This window comes from Somniosus microcephalus, chromosome 12, assembly GCF_052327205.1.
Source record: "Somniosus microcephalus isolate GS21.2 chromosome 12, FLI_Smic_1.0, whole genome shotgun sequence".
NCBI classification, from domain to species: Eukaryota; Metazoa; Chordata; class Chondrichthyes; order Squaliformes; family Somniosidae; genus Somniosus; species Somniosus microcephalus.
This window is the reverse complement of record NC_140998.1, coordinates 150,583,703-150,607,066: the sequence shown is the minus strand read 5'-3', so window position 1 is coordinate 150,607,066 and position 23,364 is coordinate 150,583,703. Positions and strand designations below refer to the sequence as shown.

At 49.3% G+C, this 23,364-nt stretch overlaps 1 protein-coding gene across 1 annotated transcript; it reads left to right on the top strand.

Moving 5' to 3' along the window:
- The first annotated feature begins 758 nt into the window (after positions 1-758).
- On the top strand, positions 759-6,091 carry LOC147109598 (transmembrane protein 151B). Its single transcript, XM_086002328.1, has 2 exons — positions 759-848; positions 4,340-6,091. The coding sequence occupies exons 1-2, from the start codon at positions 759-761 to the stop codon at positions 5,750-5,752; spliced, it is 1,503 nt and encodes a 500-aa protein (XP_085858454.1). The 3' UTR covers positions 5,753-6,091.
- The last annotated feature ends 17,273 nt before the right edge of the window (positions 6,092-23,364 follow it).

The following is a 23,364-nucleotide window of genomic DNA, read 5'->3' as shown; positions in this document are numbered from 1 at the left end:
GCAGAACTGGATTCCATCCTAACTTCTAGCTCCTCCGCCAGAACTCAACCTCAAGAAGGACTATCTCTCATAATTCTGATTCAAAACCTGCCTGCATCTCTGTGTTTTTATCTCCCTCTGTTCATGGGCAGACAAGGCTCAGAGACTTTCCAACATAATGGGTGTGAGGTGTTCTTCGATTACCTCGACAAGCTTATTATTTACAGTCTATGAGGAAATAACACCAGGACACAGGAAGGTTGGACTGCAGGGAAAGCATATAAAATAGGTAATCAAGGAGTTAGCTTAAATGTCAGGAGGTATTTCTTTTCGCAGAGTTGTTGGCCTCTGGAACAGTCTACCTGAAGTGGCTACGGAATCACAGCAGTCCTTCAAAAGTGAACTTCAAGGCTCTTGAATTAGCTATAGGTTTTTACCCTCTGGCTTTCTGTCTCTCCCAGGGGATTCCATGGCCAACAGTTAGCTCCATGGTATGATGATCATACTATGTCTGAATGGAGTGAGCTCGTTGGGCCTGATGGTCTTTTTCAGCCCTTCCTTTTGTATGTTTGCGTGCACAAAGGCATAATGGCCTAGGGTTGTCTTGATTTCTGAATGTCCTACCCCTCCCGCATTGGAGAAGGCCTCACCTCCCAATCTGTGCTATGCACTGAAAGCAGTGCAAAGGTAGCAAATTCATCACATGAGGAAGAATGGGTGTGACTCCACATACAGGGCTAGAAATTCAAGTACTCACTACCACGCCGTATCGCCAAGAAATGGCGCTAAAATGGCGGCCGCCGCTCTTTCGCCAGCTGGTGGTGGTTCCCTCGGCGGCTGCCATATTGCTCTCCCCCTTTGCGCTGCCGGTAACTGGCAACACCCTGGAAAAAAATGGTGGCATGGTGACGTCAATTGGCGTGCAATGCTGACTTAACATCACCAATGCGAACTTCGACCCTAGCGTTGAATTCAGTCGCTGGGTCCTAAGCACGCCAGGGTGCAAGCAGGCTGACAGTGTTGATGTCTGCAGCTCTTAAAGGGACACATGGAATCATCTGCCTGCAGTCCCACTGGCTGGGCAGGCTGCCTCCTCTTGTTGATTCACTGGCTGGGCAGGCTGCCTCCTCTTGTTGACCCACTGGCTGGGCAGGCTGCCTCCTCTTGTTGACCCACTGGCTGGGCAGGCTGCCTCCTCTTGTTGACCCACTGGCTGGGCAGGCTGCCTCCTCTTGTTAATTCACTGGCTGGGCAGGCTGCCTCCTCTTGTTGACCCACTGGCTGGGCAGGCTGCCTCCTCTTATTGACCCACTGGCTGGGCAGGCTGCCTCCTCTTGTTGATTCACTGGCTGGGCAGGCTGCCTCCTCTTGTTGATTCACTGGCTGGGCAGGCTGCCTCCTCTTGTTGACCCACTGGCTGGGCAGGCTGCCTCCTCTTGTTGACCCACTGGCTGGGCAGGCTGCCTCTTTTTGACCCACTGGCTGGGCAGGCTGCCTCCTCTTGTTGATTCACTGGCTGGGCAGGCTGCCTCCTCTTGTTGATTCACTGGCTGGGCAGGCTGCCTCCTCTTGTTGACCCACTGGCTGGGCAGGCTGCCTCCTCTTATTGACCCACTGGCTGGGCAGGCTGCCTCCTCTTGTTGATCCACTGGCTGGACAGGCTGCCTCTTTTTGACCCACTGGCTGGGCAGGCTGCCTCCTCTTGTTGACCCACTGGCTGGGCAGGCTGCCTCCTCTTGTTGATCCACTGGCTGGGCAGGCTGCCTCCTCTTGTTGACCCACTGGCTGGGCAGGCTGCCTCCTCTTGTTGACCCACTGGCTGGACAGGCTGCCTCTTTTTGACCCACTGGCTGGGCAGGCTGCCTCCTCTTGTTGACCCACTGGCTGGGCAGGCTGCCTCCTCTTGTTGACCCACTGGCTGGGCAGGCTGCCTCCTCTTGTTGACCCACTGGCTGGACAGGCTGCCTCTTTTTGACCCACTGGCTGGGCAGGCTGCCTCCTCTTGTTGACCCACTGGCTGGGCAGGCTGCCTCCTCTTGTTGACCCACTGGCTGGACAGGCTGCCTCTTTTTGACCCACTGGCTGGGCAGGCTGCCTCCTTTTGTTGACCCACTGGCTGGACAGGCTGCCTCCTCTTGTTGACCCACTGGCTGGGCAGGCCAATTTTGGGTGTGTGAAATGAGGAAGGCACAAGGGTGGAGTTGTGCTGACGGGAGGGTGGGAAAGCAAGAGGTGCATGCCTGAAGGAGGATAACGTATGAGGATACCAGCAGCTTGTATCCTTTCATCCCCGCCGCTGGCCAAGGGCTCAACCATGCCCCTGCCAAGAATGGCCTGCACCGGCTCCTCCAAGGGGGTGAAGTGAGACTAGGAATGGGAGATGCACCTTGTCATTGGTGCAGATTGTTGGTAGGTGAGTGATTGGCGGGGTGGGGGGGGAGTTGTACATTGAGCAGTGTGTGATGTTCGTGGTGCATTTGGTAGGAGACAGCTTTTGAAATGCATTCACTGACCTTGACCACTGGTCTGAGGTCATGAAGCTTTTTTGGGCACTGGAGCCAGGTGGTGGGAGCAACACTGCTGGCAGTGACGGCCTTGGTGATTTGGTCCTACATCATTCTTTCTGGAGGATCTCCTGGCCCCCTGTGGGTAGAGGACCTCTATTGCAGTGTTGACCCCCCTGCACAAAGCTGGAGTGCTGAGTGCGAGACCCTCGCTGCCCCTTCCCTGGATTGCTGAGCCATTTGTGTTAGTGCTGCGGCAGTTTTCCCATCTGTTGAGGTTAGGAAGGTAACAGCTGAATATTCACATTTGGAACTTCTTTTAAATATTGAATATTTCTTAAAAGGCAGAGTCAAAAACTGCATTGTTTCACTGTAATTTTTTTGTATTGCTTCAGTGCGCATGGCCCCTTTAATTCTCAGACCTCTTCATTGCCCACAATTCCCTGTGAGCTCCACAGCTTCGCTCCCAGAGGCTGTGGGAAGCTGGAACACCGGACCTGGACAGGAACTTCGTCCCGGATCCTCCAGCAATGCCACCAGGACGATGTTGCACGGAAGCTGAGTGCTGCGCCACCTATCTCCACGCCCCCAGACCAATTTCACTCGCTTAGCGTTGCGGCCATTTCCAGCAGCCGTTAACTTTGCTGGCGAACACAAATTTCCCCCCACAGTCTTTCCACGGTGCCGTACATGAGGGAGGGAATGTAAGAGGAAGGAGGCTGGTGATTGATAATTGTAAAGAGAAGCTCACTGAAATTAATTTGTTTTCATTTAAATTTTTAATAACCTGCAAGTTATGGATAATGATGAGGTCAACGGGTTATTTAATTTGGGACTGTGACTACAGAACTAAAGCTGTGATTCTGTGACACAAGCACAAAATTAACACATCTCAAGCAAGGCTTGAGACTGAATGGACCTGTGGCCCTACAGGAGAGTGGAGATGTAGAACAAACTCATGGCAGACACTGGGCCAAATCACAGGTGTAGAACGGGAGTGTGGCTTATTAGATTATATGAATTAATATAGAGAGATATAATCAAATACAGAGTATCTGCTCTGACGAAAGATCATCGACCTGAAACTCTCTCTCTCTCTCTCTCTCTCCAGTGATGCTGCCTGACCTGCTGAGTGTTTCCAGCATTTTCTGTTTTTATTTCAGATTTCCACAGTATTTTGCCTTTGTAATCAAATACAGTGTATGACATGATGATTGCTGAGTTCCTGGGGTCATAGGACTGTCATTGTAGGAAGGCACTGGATTAAGGATAAATAAATGAGGGTGTGGGGTTGGATGGATATATCGGGTTCTTCTAAAGTTATCGTTGGGACAAATGCTGTAGAACGTTTCCTCAGAGGGCTCTGGGGATTGGATAGAGTCCATGAGAGTGGATTGTGTAACGGCCGATAGAAAGAGATTAAACAAGGTGGAGTCCATGATAGAGTTGACAGGATATGGTCTGTGAAAAGAGATTGAATTGAGTAGATTCATGATGGAGCAAATTGTACATGGTTTGTAGAAGAAGATTAGATGAGGTAGAGTCCAGAATAGAGTGGATTATACATGGAATGTGGTAGGAGATGAAATAGGGTAGAGTCCAGAATGGTAAAAGATTAGATGAGGTCGAGTCCTGGATAGACTGTATTGTGCATGGGCCATGGTAGGAGATTAGATGGGATGGAGTGATAGATGGTGTTTTGTAAATGGTTTGTGGAAAGAGTGAGCTTGAGGTGCTGAATGTCATTTTCTCACTCCACATGGCCTTGATATATGATTTTATAAAGTGTTTACCAGTGAAATTAATAACTGTCCATTTCTTGTTTCCTTTTGCTTCCTGGGATGGATCGCAAGTAGCAGAGGCCAGTGAAGCAGTCCCTGAGTACCTCGGTTTGCCGGGAGTCGCACTGGAAGTGTCTGATCCTCTCTCTCCTGATGTATGGATGCCTGGGGGCGGTAGCCTGGTGCCAGTTAACCCGGGTCACCAAACTGAGCTTCGACAGCTCCCTGAAAGGGAAGTCCATGATCTACCACGACAGCCCCTGCTCCAATGGGTACATTTACATCCCCTTGGCCTTCCTCATGATGCTCTACCTGGTCTATCTGGTGGAGTGCTGGCACTGCCACGCCCGCAGCGAGCTCCAGTACAAAGCGGACATCGACAGCGTCTACGAGCGCATCGGCTGCATGCAGCAGGCCACGCCCTGCATCTGGTGGAAGGCCATCAGCTACCACTTTGTGCGGCGCACGCGCCAGGTGACCCGCTACCGCAACGGCGACGCCTACACCACCACCCAGGTCTACCACGAGCGGGTCAACACGCACGTGGCCGAGGCCGAGTTCGAGTACGCCCGCTGCGGCGTGCGGGACGTGTCGAAGGAGCTGCGGGGCCTGGAGCGCCACCCGGCCACCAGGCTGCGTTTCACCAAGTGCTTCAGCTTCGCCAATACCGAGTCGGAGAACTCCTACCTGAACCAGCGGGCCCACTTTTTCAGTGAGATTGAGGGTCTGGACGACTACATGGAGGCTCGGGAGGGGATGCAGCTCAAGAACGTGGACTTCAAGGACTACATGATGGTCTACGTCAACCCCGACAGCCTCCCCTGGTACATTTCACACTACGCCTTCTGGGTGGCGGGCCTGCTCATGCTTTCTTGGCCTCTGAGGGTCCTGGTGGAGTACCGGACTGCCTACGTCCACTATCACGTGGAGAAGCTCTTCGGCCTGGAGTACACGGCAATGACCCCGACCGAGGAGACGGGCCTGTGCTCCCCGGTGGCCCGGGTGGGCACCGTGGACAGCACCGAGCTGGAGTGGCACATCCGCAGCAACCGGCAGCTCATACCCAGCTACTCGGAGGCCGTGCTGATGGACCTGGCCTCCTTGTCCATCTGCAACGGCTACTCGGCTTGTGGCATCGTCCGCACGGACTGCGACGGGAGGTCCAGCAGCTCCTCCATCTTCTCCCGCAACGTGGGCCGCAGCCAGTCACGCTTCTCCCTCGACACCAGCCGCTTCTCGCTCTGCCGGGTGCACGGCTCCCGCAGGACTGGCCTGTGGCGCAGCCGCAGTAGCAACCTCAACGAGCGCTGCCGCGACGAGCAGTGCCACTCCTACTCCAGCCAGCTGGCGGTCAGCGAGAACCCGCCCAACTACCACGACGCCCGCTTCTTCCCAGTGCTGATCGTCCACCGGCCCTGTCAGGGGCGTGAGGGGGAGGGGCGCAGGTATTACATCCGAAGGAACTCCTGCCTCGAAACGTCTTTGTGACCTCCTGCGCTTGGTCCTGTCCTACATTGGCTCCCAGACCCCTAAAGCCTCCAATGTAAAATTCTCATCATCCTGTTCAAGTTCCTCCATGGCCTCGCGCCCTCCCTATTTCTGTAGCTTCCTCCTCCAAACCCTGCAGCCCTCCGAGATCTCTGCGCTCCTCCAATTCCGGCCTCTTGTTTACCTCCACTTCCTTTGCTCCACCTCTGTTGGCCGTGCCTTCAGCTGTCTCGGTCCTAAGTTCTGGAATTCCCTCCCTAAACCTCTCCGCCTCTCTCCTCCTTTAAGACCCTCCTTAAAACCTACCTCTTTGACCAAACCTTTGGTTACCTGTCCTAATATATCTTTCTGTGGCTCGGTGTCATTTTGTTTGTCTACGCTCCTGTGAAGCACCTTGGGACGTTTTCCTACTTGAAATGCACTATATAAATGCAAGTTGTTGCTGTGGATCCATTGAGGACGAGCAAGATTGGCCTACACCAGGGTTCGTGGTCTTCCTGAGATGGCAATGACTATTAGCGCACACTCCTATCTGCAGGGTTCAGCCACAGACTTCAACCCCAGGAAGAGCTGCGAGATTGTGAGAACCTTCGGGTTGGCTTTTATAAGCTGTTGCCAGTTAACTCACAAAAGATTCGAACACTAATTTTCCAATTCAATTGTTTTGAACAATAGATGGCTGGGAGTGAAAAAAAGTGAAGGTGAGGGAAACTCATTCCCAAACCTGCGATTTGTACACGTCTGCATTCAGAGGGAATTTTGGCCAAAAGGGATGGACTGTATGCATGACCTGAAGGAGCCAAATTAACGACACACGTTCAAATCAAACACAAAGTCTGATATTGGTCTGTGTTCAGCCTTTAAATGGGAATGTATATCCTACTGGACAGCTTGACAGCCCTAAATATTAAATAGGGAGTGTCTGTACTATAACGCTATCCGGGGAGAAACTACTGGCATCTCTCAGTTGTCCCTTGTCACACACTTTAGAGCGGCTGGTTAGAGACAGACTGGAAGCAGCCATTTTGTGTAGATTTCCTTCTTATGTTCATCAGGATGGGGGGGGTCACACTGCTATGAAATTCCTCTGTCCTCCATTGTAACATCTTCATTCAAGTACGCTGATTGCACACGGTGCCATTTCACCCCAGCTGAATGTGGGGACACTGCTCTGTCACAATGCCACAAGAGAAGGATGTCGTGATGTCATATGGGGAGACCACACACAAGATGTCCGTCCCCCCGGGCTGCCTCCAATCAGCAGTTCAGCATCGGGAAGGACGGGACTGGAAAAGATTATGAAGTCCATCTCAAACACCAAGTGGCTCTAAATCCTATCCAGATCTCCTTTTAGATTTGTCCACACTGTCTCTCTCTCTCTCTGTGTATAGTTAAATCTACATTGCCTGTGCCCTGGCCCTCTTCTACTCCTGAGTCCATGTCCCCTGGTTCCAGAGTTTGTTGTAGTCTCAAACGCATTAATGGGGTTCAATTTGTAAATCTTCAATAATTAAGGTGTGGAGATGCCGGAGTTGGACTGGGGTGGACAAATGTAAGAAATCACACAACACCAGGTTATAGTCCAACAGCTTTATTTGAAATCACAAGCTTTCGGAGCGCTGCTCCTTCTTCAGGTGAAGTGGAGAAATGCATAAAGACACAGCTTATATAGTCAGAGAATCATGTCAGATGTTTACAGGTAACCTTTCCAACTGCCATTTATCGCACCTCGGCAGAGAGATAATCACAGCAGTCAAAGGTGTGAATGGTGTCCAAACAGGTCAGTCAGGGAAACATTACATCAAAGAACAATGAGGTGGGGTCACAAGGGGTCAAATATTGCAGATGCTGGGGTCTGTATGAAAAACAAAAAAAGACAAAAAACATTTTTTTTGGCTGGAAATCACAGCAGGTCCAGCCGCATCTATGTAGAGAGAACAAGCCAATGTCGACTCGAGTCTGGATGACCCTGCATCAGGTGGGGTTACATGTAGCGTGACATGAACCCAAGATCTCGGTTAAGGCCGTCCTCATGGGTGCGGAACTTGGCTATCAGTTTCTGCTCGACGATTTTGCGTTGTCGTGTGTCTCGAAGGCCACCTTGGAGAATGCTTACCCGAAGATCGGAGGCTGAATGTCCTTGACTGCTGAAGTGTTACCCGACTGGGAGGGAACACTCCTGCCTGTCGGGGAACACTTCAGCAGTCAAGGACATTCAGCCTCCGATCTTCGGGTAAGCATTCTCCAAGGTGGCCTTCGAGACACACGACAACGCAAAATCGTCGAGCAGAAACTGATAGCCAAGTTCCGCACCCATGAGGACGGCCTTAACCGAGATCTTGGGTTCATGTCACGCTACATGTAACCCCACCTGATGCAGGGTCATCCAGACTCGAGTCGACATTGGCTTGTTCTCTCTACACAGATGCGGCTGGACCTGCTGTGATTTCCAGCCAAAAAAAATGTTTTTTGTCTGTTTTTTTGTTTTTCATACAGACCCCAGCATCTGCAATATTTGACCCCTTGTGACCCCACCTCATTGTTCTTTGATGTAATGTTTCCCTGACTGACCTGTTTGGACACCATTCACACCTTTGACTGCTGTGATTATCTCTCTGCCGAGGTGCGATAAATGGCAGTTGGAAAGGTTACCTGTAAACATCTGACATGATTCTCTGACTATATAAGCTGTGTCTTTATGCATTTCTCCACTTCACCTGAAGAAGGAGCAGCGCTCCGAAAGCTTGTGATTTCAAATAAAGCTGTTGGACTATAACCTGGTGTTGTGTGATTTCTTACATTTATTCAATAATTAAGTAAGATCTACATCTGCATAAGAATTGGAAAGGAAAGGTTTGCAGGACTACAGGTTTAGAGCAGGGCAGTGGGACTAATTGTTTAAAGTGCTGGCACAGGCACGCTGGGCTGACTGACCTCCTTCTGTGCTGTAAGACTCTTTGATCTGCCCTGTGTATTCTTCACACACAGGGTGGTGGAAATCTGGAACTCTCTCCCCAAAAAGCTGTTGAGGCTGTGGATCAATTGAAAATGTCAAAACTGAGATCGATAGATTTCTGTTAGATAAGGGTATTAAAGGTTAGGGAACTAAGGCTTTGATGGAGTTGAGATACAGGATCAGCCATGGTGGAACTGGCTCGAGCGGCTGAATGGCCTCCTCTATGTTCCAGAACATACAATCCAAGGCTGGACCAAGAGGTGACAGAGGGGTACCAGGAAGCAGACTGATGCCTACCTTACAACACTGAGCAAGTTCGTAGACTATTCTTTCCATTTAACTGGACCAATGAGGCCGAACACCTCCTCAACAAGTAGGTTTCTTCTGGCAAGCAATGTCGCAGAGCTTTGGCTCCCCTGGTGGTTCAGTGGGTAACTGCAGGAGGTGGGAGAAAGAATCAGCTGGGGTTCGCACTCCTGACTGCTGAGAAGTTAGGGTTGCCAATCCTCCAGGATTGCCCTGGAGTCTCCAGGAATTATAGATTAATCTCCTGGATTCTGCTATGCGAAAACCCAGGAGAAAAATTGGAACAAATTGTGTTTTCAAAAAAAATTCTTTGCACTCATTTGTTTATCGGACATGGGGACAAGGCTGTTTGACTGACAGTCAAGAATCATCCAATCAGATAACGATGAGTCTGTTCCCTTCGCAATTGGCTGAGGCAGGCGGGGCACCATGAGGATGGGCGTGCCGGGCGTACCAATGGCGGGAGAGTGCGGGTGGGGCGGTTGGAGGCCGGAGGTCATGCGATGAAACCTCCAGGAATCTGTCCGCCCAGGGCTGGCGACCCCATGAGAAGTGTGCATGAGTGGGTGTTGGGGGGGAGGCGAGCACGGGATCAGCCTTGGCTGCGATCGGGCACCCGCGACCATCAAGCCTCACGACACTCGCGGTCTCGAGCCTGCATGTGGCAAAATGACCGCAGGAGCTGTGGCCTAGTGCTGGCTGTGAACCTGCTCCACAGCAAGAGTCATCATCGCCTACAGGAGAGGAGGACACGAGGGTGGGGGCGGCAGGGTTGCCAACTCTGGTTGGACATATTCCTGGCAGTTGCATCAATCGATCTTCCGCCTCCAAACACCCGCCCAGGCAGGAAACACATAACGGCAAGTTTGAAATGAGATAAAAGATAGGAGCAGGAGTAGGCCATTCGGCCCCTCAAGCCTGCTCCGCCATTCAATGCGATCATGGCTGATCATCCAAATTCAGTACCCGGTCCCTGCTTTCTCCCCATATCCCTTGATCCCTTTAGCCTTAAGAAATATATCCAACTCCTTCTTGAATATATTTAATGAATTGGCCTCTACTGCCTTCTGTGGTAGAGAATTCCACAGGTTCACCACTCTCTGGGTGAAGAAATTCCTCCTCATCTCTGTCCTAAAAGGCCTACCCCTTATCCTTAGACTGTGACCCCTGGTTCTGGATTCCCCGACCATCGGGAACATCCTCCCTGCATCTAGTCTGTCCAGTCCTGCCAGAATTTTATAAGTTTCAATGAGATCCCCTCTCATTCTTCTAAACTCCAGTGAGTACAAGCCCAATCAACCCAATCTCTCCTCATACGTCATTCCTCCCATCCCAGGTATCAGCCTGGTGAATCTTCTCTGAACTCCTTCCATGGCAAGAATATCCTTCCTCAGATAAGGCGACCAAAACTGCACACAATACTCAAGATGTGGTCTCACCAAGGCCCTGTACAACTGCAGCAAGACATCCTTGTTCCTGTACGCAAACCTTCTCGCTACGAAGGTCAACATACCACTTGCCTTCTTAACCGCCTGCTGCACCTGCATGCTTACCTTCAGCGACTGGTGCACAAGGACACCCAGGTCTCGTTGCACTTTCCCTTCTCCCAATCTATTGCCATTCAGATAATAATCTGCCTTCCTGTTTTTGACACCAAAGTGGATAACCTCACATTTATCAACGTTATATTGCATCTGCCATGCTTCTGCCCAATCACCCAATCTGTCCAAATCATCCTGTAGTTTCTCGGCATCCTCCTCACAGCACACATGCCCACCCAGCTTTGTGTCATTGCAAATTTGGAGATATTACATCTAGTTCCCTTGTCTAGATCATTAATATATATTGTGAATAGCTGGGGTCCAAGGATCGATCCCTGCGGTACCATACTAGTCACTGCCTGCCACTCTGAAAAAGACCCGTTTATTCCAACTCTTTGCTTTCTATCTGACAACCAGTTCTCTATCCAAGTCAATACCTTGCCCCAATCCCATGTGCTTTAACTTTACACGCTAATCTCTTATGTGGGACCTTATCGAAAGCCTTTTGAAAGTCCAAATACACCACATCCACTGGTTCTCCCTTATCTATTTTACCAGTTACATCCTCAAAAAATTCCAGTAGATTAGTCAAGCACGATTTACCTTTTGTAAATCCATGTTGACTTTGTCCGATCCTGTCACTGTTTTCCAACTGCTCTGCTGTTACATCTTTTATAATGGACTCTAGTATTTTCCCCACTACCGATGTCAGACTTACCGGTCTGTAATTCCCCGTTTTCTCTCTATCACCTTTTTTGAATAGTGGGGTAACATTAGCTACCCTCCAATCCATGGGAACTGTTCCAAATTCCATCGAATGTTGGAAGATGATCAGCAATGCATCTACTATTTCTGGGGCCACTTCCTTAAGTACCCTAGGATGTAGATTATCAGGCCCTGGGGATTTATCGGCCTTCAATCCCATCAATTTCACCTACACCATTTCCCTACAAATACTGATTTATTTCAGTTCCTCCCTTTCATCAGACCCTATGTTCCCTGACATTTCTGGGAGGTTATTTGTGTCCTTTGTGAAGACAGAACCAAAATATGTATTTAATTGGTCTGCCATTTCTTTGTTCCCCATTATAAATTCCCCTGATTCTGGCTGTAAGGGACCTACGCTTGACTTCACCAATCTTTTTCTCTTCACATATCTATAAAAGCTTTTGCAGTCAGTTTTACAGGCAGTATGCGGCTCTCGGCTATGGCACATCAATGGGAGTACCACTCCGTTAGTTCCTGGCCATACTACGGTCCGTGACAAGGTTAACCAACTCTCCAGGATTGTCCTGCAGTTGCCAGGATCTAAAGATTAATCTCTGCGAGCAACCCAGGAGCAAAATCATAGGGACATTAAAAAAATTTCAACCCACAGCTAGAGGGGAAGAAAGATTGTTTGACTGACACTCAGGACTGATCCAATTGAGTAACGAAGGCTTGCCAATTGGTAAGAGAAGACGGTGCCCCGGGAGGATGGGCGTGTCGGGTGACCAATGCCAGGATAGTTGGGGGGGGGGGAAGAGAGAGAGGCGGGGTGGTTGGAGGTCATGTGACGAAACCTGGAATACGTCCAACTGGAGTTGGCGACCCTACCTGCCACCTACGCCTGTAGGCGGGGATTGAGCAGTGAGCTCGTTCCCGTATCACCACCTGCAAGCCTCTAACATCTGACGACGCAGCCGACGATAGATTGTAAGGCAGATAGACATACGGAACCCTCGCAGTCGAGGGGGTTGAATGCGAAAGAGAAAGTGTCCCACGCGCTCTTAAGGTGGGGCGGTTATCAGGTCCTGCTTACATGGGGGATAAATTCTAGATTCAAGTGTGCCGGATAGGCCACAGTTTGGAGGTCAGAAATCTGGCTGAAATACATGCAGGGCTTTGAGGGACTGAAAGCCGCAGTGGGATCGCACTCTGTCCTTCAGCTCGGGGAGGTGAATTTGACTGCAGCCTAAATTGATGGGGTGACTGACTACGGGCCTCCTGCACTTGGTGCAGTCACAAACTGCGTACTTCTCAGGGTAGATTTGGATGTAGAAGGCCCTTCAGCCCATTCGATAGCATCCTCCTAGAATACCAACCCTTCTGTATAACACTCTCACCACTCAGGCAATAGGTCGTGGGTTCAAGCCCCACTCCAGAGACTTGAGCACAAAATCCAAGCTGACACTTCAGTGCAGTACTGAGGGAGTGCTGCACTGTCGGAGATGCCATCTTTCGAATGAGACATTAAACCGAGGCCCCACTCAGATAGGTGTAAAAGATCCCATGGCACTATTTTGCGAAAGATCGAGGAGTTCTCCCTGGTGTCCTGGTCAATATTTATCCCTCAACCAATATCACTAAAACTGGTTTTCTGCTCATTATCACATTGCTGTGCGCAAATTGTCTGCCGCATTTCCTACATTACACCAGTGACTACACTTCAAAAGTACTTCATTGGCTGTGAAGCACTTTGGGACATCCTGAGGTTGTGAAAGGTGCTGCAGAAATGCAAGGTCTATCTTCTTTCCCCATTACATTGATCAACCCTAACTTAAATGTCACCGTTGGTGAAACATCACGCGAGATATTGTACGATGCTGTGGCTATAGGAGCACAGCATAAAACTGTCCCTCACATCCCGTCCAGTTTGCCATTGTCACTGTGAGGCCACAAGAGGAGCTGGGGATGGTCAGTGGCCTACGTCCGTCCCTGGACTGAATATAAGGGGGGTGGTATGGGCAGCGTGAAAGGAGCTTTTGCTCTGTGCCTGACCTGTGCGCACGTCATGGGAAGTTGTGAGAGAAGGAAAGACTTGCATTTATATAGCACCTTTCACAACCTCCAACCGCAAGTTGATAATGACCAGATAATCTTTTTAATGATGTTGGTTGAGGAATAAATATTGGCCAGGACACCAGCGGGAGGGGACGGAGAGAACTCCACTGCTCCTCTTCAAAATAGTGCCGTGAGGTCTTTTATATCCACCTGAGAGAGCAGACGGGGCCTCGGTTTAACGTCTCATCCTACGACAGTGCAGCAACTCCCTCAGTACTCGACTGGAGTGTCAGCCTGGATTTTGTGCTCAAGTCTCTGGAGTGGGACCCACAACCTGCTGACCCAGAAACAAAAGTGCTACCCACTGAGCCACAAGGGAGCTTTACTCTCAACACAGCGGGTGGCTTCCTTGAGCTGGTTTGTTTTTAATGAGCCTCAAATTAGACAGCTGCCTAGGCCTGCACCTGCTTATGGCCTGTTAATGGGTAAATACCGACTGACTTGGAATGGGAGGGCGGGGATTGCAGTGCCTATCGCATTTTGAAGAGCGAGGAGTAAAATAAAACTGATACAGGGCCAGGAGTTGCACAGAATTTACAACACGGAGGCAGGCTATTCGGCCCGTTGATCACAGCTGGGTTGGTGACAGTGGTGGTACAATTGGCTCGCTGCCCTCGGAGGTGATAAATGGACCAGGCTTCCTGATCACCATCCAGTGACCCGCCCACCCCTTGCTGGAAGTGTGGACGTCAGATGAGGGCAGGTTGGAGCTTGGCTACGGTGGCGCCTGCAGTCGAATAGCCGGCTGCCAGTCACTAAGTCCAGGCTCACCGTGAAAAATGTCGGAAGACGTACGGCCCCTGTGGAACCGTAAGGAGTTAGAGCTTCCAGGAGGGATTAGCGAGCGACGAAAGAAGTTAAAACTAGAGTTTGGTGAATGTTCGCGACTCGAGGAATAAACAGAAGACTTCGGGGATTCTTCAGCAACATTCTGAGTCCCTGAAGGCTGGAGGTGTGAGCTGAAAACGTCCCCCCTCCCCCCAGCTCCTCTGCTGTGGGTCAAGTACTGACTTTGGCTGTTTTGCTGTATCTGAATATCACCTGATTTGCAAGGCCCTGCTACCTTTGACTGTTAACACTGTGGAGTACTGTACTGGGACTAACTATGCAACCAAAAAAAAAAGCTACACGCGCTCCTTCAAAAGTCACGGCTGTCAGAAGTGGGACTGAGGAGACAGAGGCACCCGGAACAATACTGAATGTCCAGCATTTTCTGTTGTTATACTGAATGTTTTGTGTCTTGTGTTTGCCCAGCAGTGTGAAGTCGCGGTCTCTCAGTGTCTGTCCATGGCTCGTTGGGTTCATCGTCTTCCTGCTAAAACCAGCCCCCCCCCCCCATCTTAACCCTTGGCGTACGACTGTCACTTTCTTACTCTGATACTTTTTGAATAAAAAAGTTTGAAAGATAAAAACTGTGCCGCCTCTTCTGTGTGAGTCGTCACCCTCGTGTCATCTGTGGGTCATGGGTCACGGGTCGCCAACTCTCGGATTGTCCGGGAGTCTCCAGGAATTGAAGATTAATCTCCCGGGCAAACAGGAGAAAAATAATCGGGGCCGTTAGAAAACAGTTTGTTTTCTGTCAACACTTTTTGTTTATCAGTTATAAAAAGGTGGGGGTTGGGAAAGAAAAGGCCGTTTGACGGTACAGTCAAGAATTGGATAACGAAGAGTCTGTTCGCTTCCCAGTCGGCCGTGGGAAGGCGGGACGCCGTGAGGATGGACGTGCCGGACGGACCAATGGGGAGAGCGAGGGGGCGGGGCGGGAAGGTCATGTGATGAAACCCCCAGGAAAACAGCCAGCCAGAGTTGGCGACCCCTACAGGCCCCGCGGATAACTGGATTACAGGGGCAGAAATTGGAAACAAGGACTCAGGAACTGCTGGAAGCACTTCTGAAAGAGAAAACGCAGGTTAATGCTTCAGGACTGGCAGGGGAGTCCAAAGCTAACAGGGGAAGGGAGAATAACAGGTAGAGAGCAGGAGCTCTGATAAAGGTGTTTAAAATGTTAAAAGGATTCATTAGGGTAGATACAGAGAGACTATTTCCTCTGCTGGGGTAATCCAGAACGAGGGGACATAATCTTAAAATTAGAGCCAGACCGTTTGGGAGGGACATCAGGTGGCACTTTTTCACATAAAGGGTACGAAAAATCTGGAACTCGCTCCCCAAAAACTCCCTCTGCCGAGTGGGTCAATAACCAGAGGTCAGAGATTCAAAATCACTGGCAAAGGATCCAGAGGGGAGAGGAGGATTTTTTTCACTCGCGAGTTATCGGGACCTGGAACGCTCGACCTGAATAGGTGGTGGAAGCTGATTCCATCAATAATGTTCACAGGGAGTTGGACAGATCCTCGAGGATGAGGAACTTCCAGGGTTACGGACACAAAGCGGGGATGTGGGACTAAGCACAACTGCTCTTTCAAAGAGCCAGCTCAGGCACGCCGGACTGAATGGCCTCCTTCTCTGCTGTGTCTATGATTCTGATTCCAAAATACTGTGGACGCTGGGACAAGTGGAGCTTTCAAGACTGAGATTGATAGATTTTTACTCTAGATAGTGTACCAATAGATTCTAGTATAAGCCAACTGAATCCCACAGCTACCTGGGCTACACTTCCTCCCATCCCGCTTCCTGTAAGGACTCTGTTCCATTCTCCCAGATTCTCCATCTCCGTCACACCAATTCTGACGATGCCACCTTCCATACCAGTGCTTCTGATATGTCTTCCCTTTTCCTCAACCGATGATTTCCCTCTACCGTGGTTGACATGGCTCTCGACTGTGTCCGTTCCATTTCCCGCACTTCTGCTCTCACCCCTTCCAGAACCATGATAGGGTTCCCCTTGTCCTCACCTCCCACCCCACCAGCCTACACATTCAACGGATCATCCTCTGCCATTTCTGCCACCTCCAGCGTGATCCCACCACCAAACGCATCTTCTCCTCCTCTCCCCTTTCAGCATTCCAAAGGAACTGTTCCCTCCGCAACACCCTGGTCCACTCCTCAATCACCCCTAACGGCCCTTCCCCTTCCCACGGCACCTTCCCGTGCAAGCGCAGGAGATGCAACACCTGCCCTTTCGCCTCCTCCCATCCCACTGTCCAGGGCCCCAAACACCCCTTCCAGGTGAAACAGCGATTTACTTGTACTTCTTGCAATTTAATATACTGTATTCACTGCTCACGATGCGGTCTCCTCTACATTGGGGAGACCAAATGCAGATTGGGTGACCACTTTGTGGAACACCTCCATTCAGTCCATAAGCGTGACCGAGCTCCCGATCACCTGTCACTTTAATTCTCTGCTCCACTCCCACTCTGACCGCACTGTCCTCAGCCTCTTACACTGTTCCAATGAAGCTCAACGTAAGCTCGAGGAACAGCAGCTCATGTTTCGATTAGGCACTTTACAGCCTGCCGGACTCAACATCGAGTTCAACAATCTCAGACCATAACCTCTGCCCTTAATTTACTATTGCCATTTACTCCTCCTCTAGACCCAGCTTTTGTTTCTTTACTTGTCTCATTACCACCCCTTTTTGCCTCGCACCATCATCCCTTTTGTCATTTAATCTCTCCTGTCTTCCACCCGATCACAGATCTTCCCTTTTGTTCTTTCCTCCCCTCCCCCCTTTCCCTAACGCTGCACTTGCTTAGAAACTGTTACATCTCCAACTTTTCCCAGTTCTGACGAAGGGTCACAGACCTGAAACATTAACTGTTTCTCTCTCCACGGATACTGCCTGACCTGCTGAGTGTTTCCAGCATTTTCTGTTTTTATTTCAGATTTCCAGCATCCACAGTATTTTGATTTTGTGTTGATAGATTTTTGTACGGTAAGGGTGTCAAGGGATATGGAGCAAAGGTGAGAAAATGGAGCGGAGGTGGAATGGAATCAGCCATGATCCGATTGAAGAGGCTCGAGAGGCTGAATGGCCTCCTCCTGTTCCTAGGGTCCCTACTGGTGGAGCAGCCCCTTGCAGCCTGATTCTGCTGAGAGATGCCTTGCTGATTAGTAGCTGGATCAGTGTTACTGAAGAGATGTTTTAATAACCTCCAGCCAGGCTGAGAGACTCTCTGCATCCATTTCTGATATCTTTCACATCCAATAAATAGCAGCACTTAGAGATGGAGGATAAGAAATGTGCCTGACTATGGCAGCAGGTGGGTTTGAGCACAGAAATCCCTCTCATTTGTGGTTACAGTGAGATTACAGAGGCCAGGCACAAACCATGAAACAGGAGGCTTAGGCTATTGCACCTGCACCTGGCTAGTATCACAGCAGCACAGACAATCTAATCGAGGGGTTTAGATGGTTTATATATATAATAATGGATACCTGGGAGTGAGTTACAGGCTGGAATCTAATTGAGGGGTTCAGATGGTTTATATATAGAATAATGGATACACGGGAGTGAGTTACAGACTGGAATCTAATCGAGGGGTTTAGATGGTTTATATATATAATAATAATGGATACCTGGGAGTGAGTTACAGGCTGGAATCTAATTGAGGGGTTCAGATGGTTTATATTATAGAATAATGGATACCTGGGAGTGAGTTACAGGCTGGAATCTAATTGAGGGGTTCAGATGGTTTATATAAAGAATAATAATGGATACCCGGGAGTGAGTTACAGGCTGGAATCTAATCTAGAAACAGTTTATCTGCAAGAGGCCTATCAACTGAGCTCTATCCTGTTCTCAGCTGATATCCGCATATGTTAATTTTCCACGGGATGGGGGCAAAGGTCATTGAAAATGATGAGGAGCGGGAACCCTGGCTGTCTTTGTAGCTGTGGCTCTGAGACTGAGTGTAAAGCTTGTGCTGCGGCCCCTGTTGCGATTAAGTGTCTCAGTATGGACTGGCTGGTCATGCCTGGGAACGTTGCTGGTCGGTACCCCAGCTGGTGGGGCCCATCGAAAGGCTTGAGGGCGACACATCAGCACGGACACGATTGCCAGCTCTGCAGTTGGAGCACAGGTTTGTGGGGGAATCGGCAACAGGACAGGAGCTGCCGCTGAGACCGCGGGGCCCAGTTGTTAGCACACTCCCCTTCAACCTCTAGAACCTGGGCTTGAATCCAGTCTAGACCAGTGGAATGGAAGCCCCTTCTGGTGGTTCTAACAAAGAAAGGGAAAGTCTCGCATTTATACAGCCATTTTTCAGACGGGACATTAAACCAAGGCCCCGTCTGCCCTCTCAGGTGGACAAAAAAGATCCAACGGCACTATTCAAACTAAAGCAGGGGAGTTACCCCCAGTGTCCTGCCCAATATAATTATCCCTCAACCAAGATCACTAAAATAACAGATTATCTGGTCAGTATCTCATTGCTGTTTGTGGGAGCTTGCTGTGCGCAAATTGGCTGCCGTGTTTCCTACATTACAACAGTGACTCCACTTCAAAAGTACATCATTGGATGTAAAGCACTTTGGCATATCCTGAGGTTGTGAAAGATGCGATATAAATGCTAGTCTTTCTTTTTCATGGCCTCACCCATCTCCAGCCCTACGACCCTCCGAGAACTCACTGAGTGTGGCTCTTGTGCATTCCCCACTTCCCTCACCCCATCATTGGCATCCGTGCCTTCTGCCATCTAGACCCCGCGTTCTGGAATTTCCTCCCTAAACCCCCTCTGCCTCTCCAACTCTCCTCATTTAAAATCCTCGATAAAACCCACCTTTTTGACCAAGCTGTTGGTCACCCCTAATATCTCCTTCTTTGGCTTGGCGCCCATTGTGCTCTGATTGCACTTCTTTGGGACTTTTTTTAATATGTTGAAGGCTGCTATATAAATACAAGTTGTTTTTGTTGTACTGCGGTTGATACGAGACTTGGCCACCAGGTGGCAGAAGAGACCACATTACAAATATAAGCACTCATTGAAACCGATAAGAACGGTGGTCGCTGCCTCTGGATCATCGAAAGGATTTGGCTGGGGCGAATAGGGCATTGACTATCTCATCGATACATGGAGGCAATAGAAAAGTGACCTCAGCTCCTTTGAGGGTAACAGCACCACAAAATGTGGTACTGAGCAATAAAAGAAAGACTTGGGTTTATACAATGCCTTTCATGACCTCAGCACGTCCCAAACCACTTTACAGCCAATTAAGTAATTTTTGGAGTGTAGTCCCTATTGTAATGTACGAAACGTGGCAGCCAATTTGCACACAACAAGCTCCCACAAACAGCATGAGATAATGACCAGACAATCTGTTTTAGTGTTGCTGGTTGAGGGATAAATATTTGCCAGGACACCGGGATTAACTCCACTGCTCGTTTTCAAAATAGTGCCATGGGATCTTTTACATCCACCTGAGAGAGCAGACAGGGCCTCGATTTAATGTTCCATCCGAAAGGCGGCAGCACCCCCTCAGTACTTGAACCACGACCTTTTATCGGAGACCAGATGGTCTTGTATCTACTCTCGAGTCTGTGGTTTGTTGATAGCAGCCAGAGCCAGCAGTTAGGCACTCCCAGTGAGCTCAGTGTATGTGGGGCTTGGGGAGGGGAGCATGCCCCGAGGGCTCCTAATCCTAACTGGAATCCAGCAACCTTGCTTGGAAAGTGGACATCAGCTGAGAACAGAATTGGTCTCGGTTGCGATTTGTGTCCCCCCCTTAGACAGGGGCAGCAGCTTCTATCGAGAATGGGTTGCCTATTCTGGGTGCTGCCAGGGCACAACCCACTCGTCAGCAGGTGGCACCTGTCACAGATAACTCAAGCTGGCGGCTACATGGGGCTTGAGCGCAAAAATCTAGGCGGCACTCCAGTGCAGTGCAGTGCTGAGCGAGGGCTGCACTGTCAGAGGTGCCGTCTTTCGGATGAGACATTAAACCGAGGTCTCGTCTGCTCTCTCAGGTGGACGTAAAAGATCCCACGGCACTATTTCGAAGAAGAGCAGGGGAGTTCTCCCCGGTATCCTGGCCAATATTTATCTCTCAATCAACATAACAAAAAATGATTTTCTGGTCATTATCACATTGCTGTTTGTGGGAGCTTGCTGTACGCAAATTGGCTGCCGCGTTTCCCACATTACAACAGTGACTACACTTCAAAAGTACTTCATTGGCTGTAAAGCGCTTTGAGGCATCCGGTGGTCGTAAAAGACACGATATAAATGAAAGTTTTTTTTTTAATGACAATGAGCCGGATGTTTGGTCAGCAGCAAACGAGCGGCACCGTTTATTGCACTTGCTCACTGTCTTTCGATGGCTTTTACTTACTGTAATTAGAGAGCTATTTCGGCACAGCGTCCTCTACAGGAAATCTGGGACCTGTGTGAACAGGGCAAGCAACTGTGCATATCCCTAACCAATCAGATTGAAGAATCGTTAATGAGCAACGCAGAGTCTGAACCAGGAAGTGTAAGTTAGAATATTTAATTCAATGTGAAATCAGTACAGAAAGCAAAATGGAGGGGGAAAGAAAGGTGCGATTATAGAGAGAGAGATAATAGAGGCAGAAAGAAAAAAGTTATTTACATTTTATAATTAAAATTTTTTTTCTAACAGTCACTCAAATCTGAAGGAATGAGACTCCACACTTGTAAAAGTGAATTTTCAGAGGTTGTTTGGCAGTAATTAAAACTTATCACACCATTGCAGATTTACTTACTGGAATGAACAAGCTCTAACTTTTCCTGGCTAGTTTAGTGGGTAACTAGTGGGTAAGTACCGCAACTTCACACCGTTCCTTGTGTTTCAATGCCGAGTCTCTTGGCGAGGTACTGGTGTAGCGAAGCTTGTGGAGGAGCAGGCCAACGCGGACAGCAACTGCCTGATTTCTGCGTTTAACTGCACATGTGCGGCACCGGGAGTTGCTGTCCGATTTGCTCTTTAATTACGCTGAGCACTGATAGCCTCACCGTTGTTTCTACAGCAAAATCTGAGCCAATGACTGTTAACCAATTTCCACATGTGGTCGTGTTTACTTTTGCAGAATGAGATACGTCCAAACAGGTGGCAGTTTTAAAGTTAAAAGGAGTGAGTCTCACTCTAAATCAGCAAGCGGGGACAGGCTTGTATCCTGGGCCCTTCTTACTCACCTCCCGATAGCTGGTCTGGAACAGCACTGACAGGAGGGGAGGGGACAGGTCACCCACTTAACGTCAAGTGAAATATGGCACACAGAGAGAAAGTGAGAGAGAGGGGGAAGAGAATGTGAGGGAGAGATAGATGGAGATAGAAAGGTAGAGAAAAGGGGTGAGAGAGATAGAAAGGTAGAGAAAGGGGGTGAGAGAGAGGCAGAAAGGTAGAGAAAGGGGGTGAGAGAGAGAGGGAGAAAGGTAGAGAAAAGGGGTGAGAGAGAGATAGAAAGGTAGAGAAAGGGGGTGAGAGAGAGAGAGAAAGGTAGAGAAAGGGGGTGAGAGAGAGAGAGATAGAAAGGTAGAGAAAGGGGGTGAGAGAGAGAGAGAAAGGTAGAGAAAGGGGGTGAGAGAGAGAGATAGAAAGGTAGAGAAAGGGGGTGAGAGAGAGAGAGAAAGGTAGAGAAAGGGGGTGAGAGAGAGAGAGAGATAGAAAGGTAGAGAAAGGGGGTGAGAGAGAGAGAGATAGAAAGGTAGAGAAAGGGGGTGAGAGAGAGATAGAAAGGTAGAGAAAGGGGGTGAGAGAGAGAGAGAGATAGAAAGGTAGAGAAAGGGGGTGAGAGAGAGAGATAGAAAGGTAGAGAAAGGGGGTGAGAGAGAGAGAGAGATTGAAAGGTAGAGAAAGGGGGTGAGAGAGAGATAGAAAGGTAGAGAAAGGGGGTGAGAGAGAGAGAGATAGAAAGGTAGAGAAAGGGGGTGAGAGAGAGAGAGAGATAGAAAGGTAGAGAAAGGGGGTGAGAGAGAGAGATAGAAAGGTAGAGAAAGGGGGTGAGAGAGAGAGAGAGATAGAAAGGTAGAGAAAGGGGGTGAGAGAGAGAGAGAGATAGAAAGGTAGAGAAAGGGGGTGAGAGAGAGAGAGAGATAGAAAGGTAGAGAAAGGGGGTGAGAGAGAGAGAGAGAGATAGAAAGGTAGAGAAAGGGGGTGAGAGAGAGAGAGAGATAAAGGTAGAAAAAGAGGGTGAGAGAGAGAGAGAGATAGAAAGGTAGAGAAAGGGGGTGAGAGAGAGAGAGAGATAGAAAGGTAGAGAAAGGGGGTGAGAGAGATAGAAAGGGAGAGAAAGGGGGTGTGAGAGAGAGAGATAGAAAGGTAGAGAAAGGGGGTGAGAGAGAGAGATAGAAAGGTAGAGAAAGGGGGTGAGAGAGAGAGAGAGAGAAAGGTAGAGAAAGGGGGTGAGCGAGAGAGATAGAAAGGTAGAGAAAGGGGGTGAGAGAGAGAGAGAAAGAAAGGTAGAGAAAGGGGGTGAGAGAGAGAAAGAAAGGTAGAGAAAGGGGGTGAGAGAGAGATAGAAAGGTAGAGAAAGGGGGTGTGAGAGAGAGAGAGAGAGAAAAGTAGAGAAAGGGGGTGAGAGAGAGAGAGATAGAAAGGTAGAGAAAGGGGGTGAGAGAGAGAGATAGAAAGGTAGAAAAAGGGGGTGAGAGAGAGAGAGATAGAAAGGTAGAGAAAGGGGGTGTGAGAGAGAGAGAGATAGAAAGGTGGAGAAAGGGGGTGAGAGAACATAGCCTGGCGATCGAAAAAGGCAGACACAGGCAGACCCGGCTACCAAGAGAGGACAGGATATGCTCTCACTGCAGTCAGGGAGTGGTGGAGACAGAGATGCACTTCCTCACAGCTTGTAGAAAATATCAGGGCATAAGGGAGAATTTCTACCAAAAATTCACAAAAATATGCCCGGAATTCAGAAATTTGAATGACGACCAAAAACTCCCATACCTGCTAGGGGCACACTATGTTACAGCTTGCCATAAACAGAGGGACAACCACTAAATATAAGAAAAGATTATATACAAATTATATGAATGTATATTTATACACTCAGGGATATATCTGTTTATACACTGTATGGATAGATCTGTATTTTTGTGTTCAACCATGAATGTTTTTCGATGCTTTGGCAA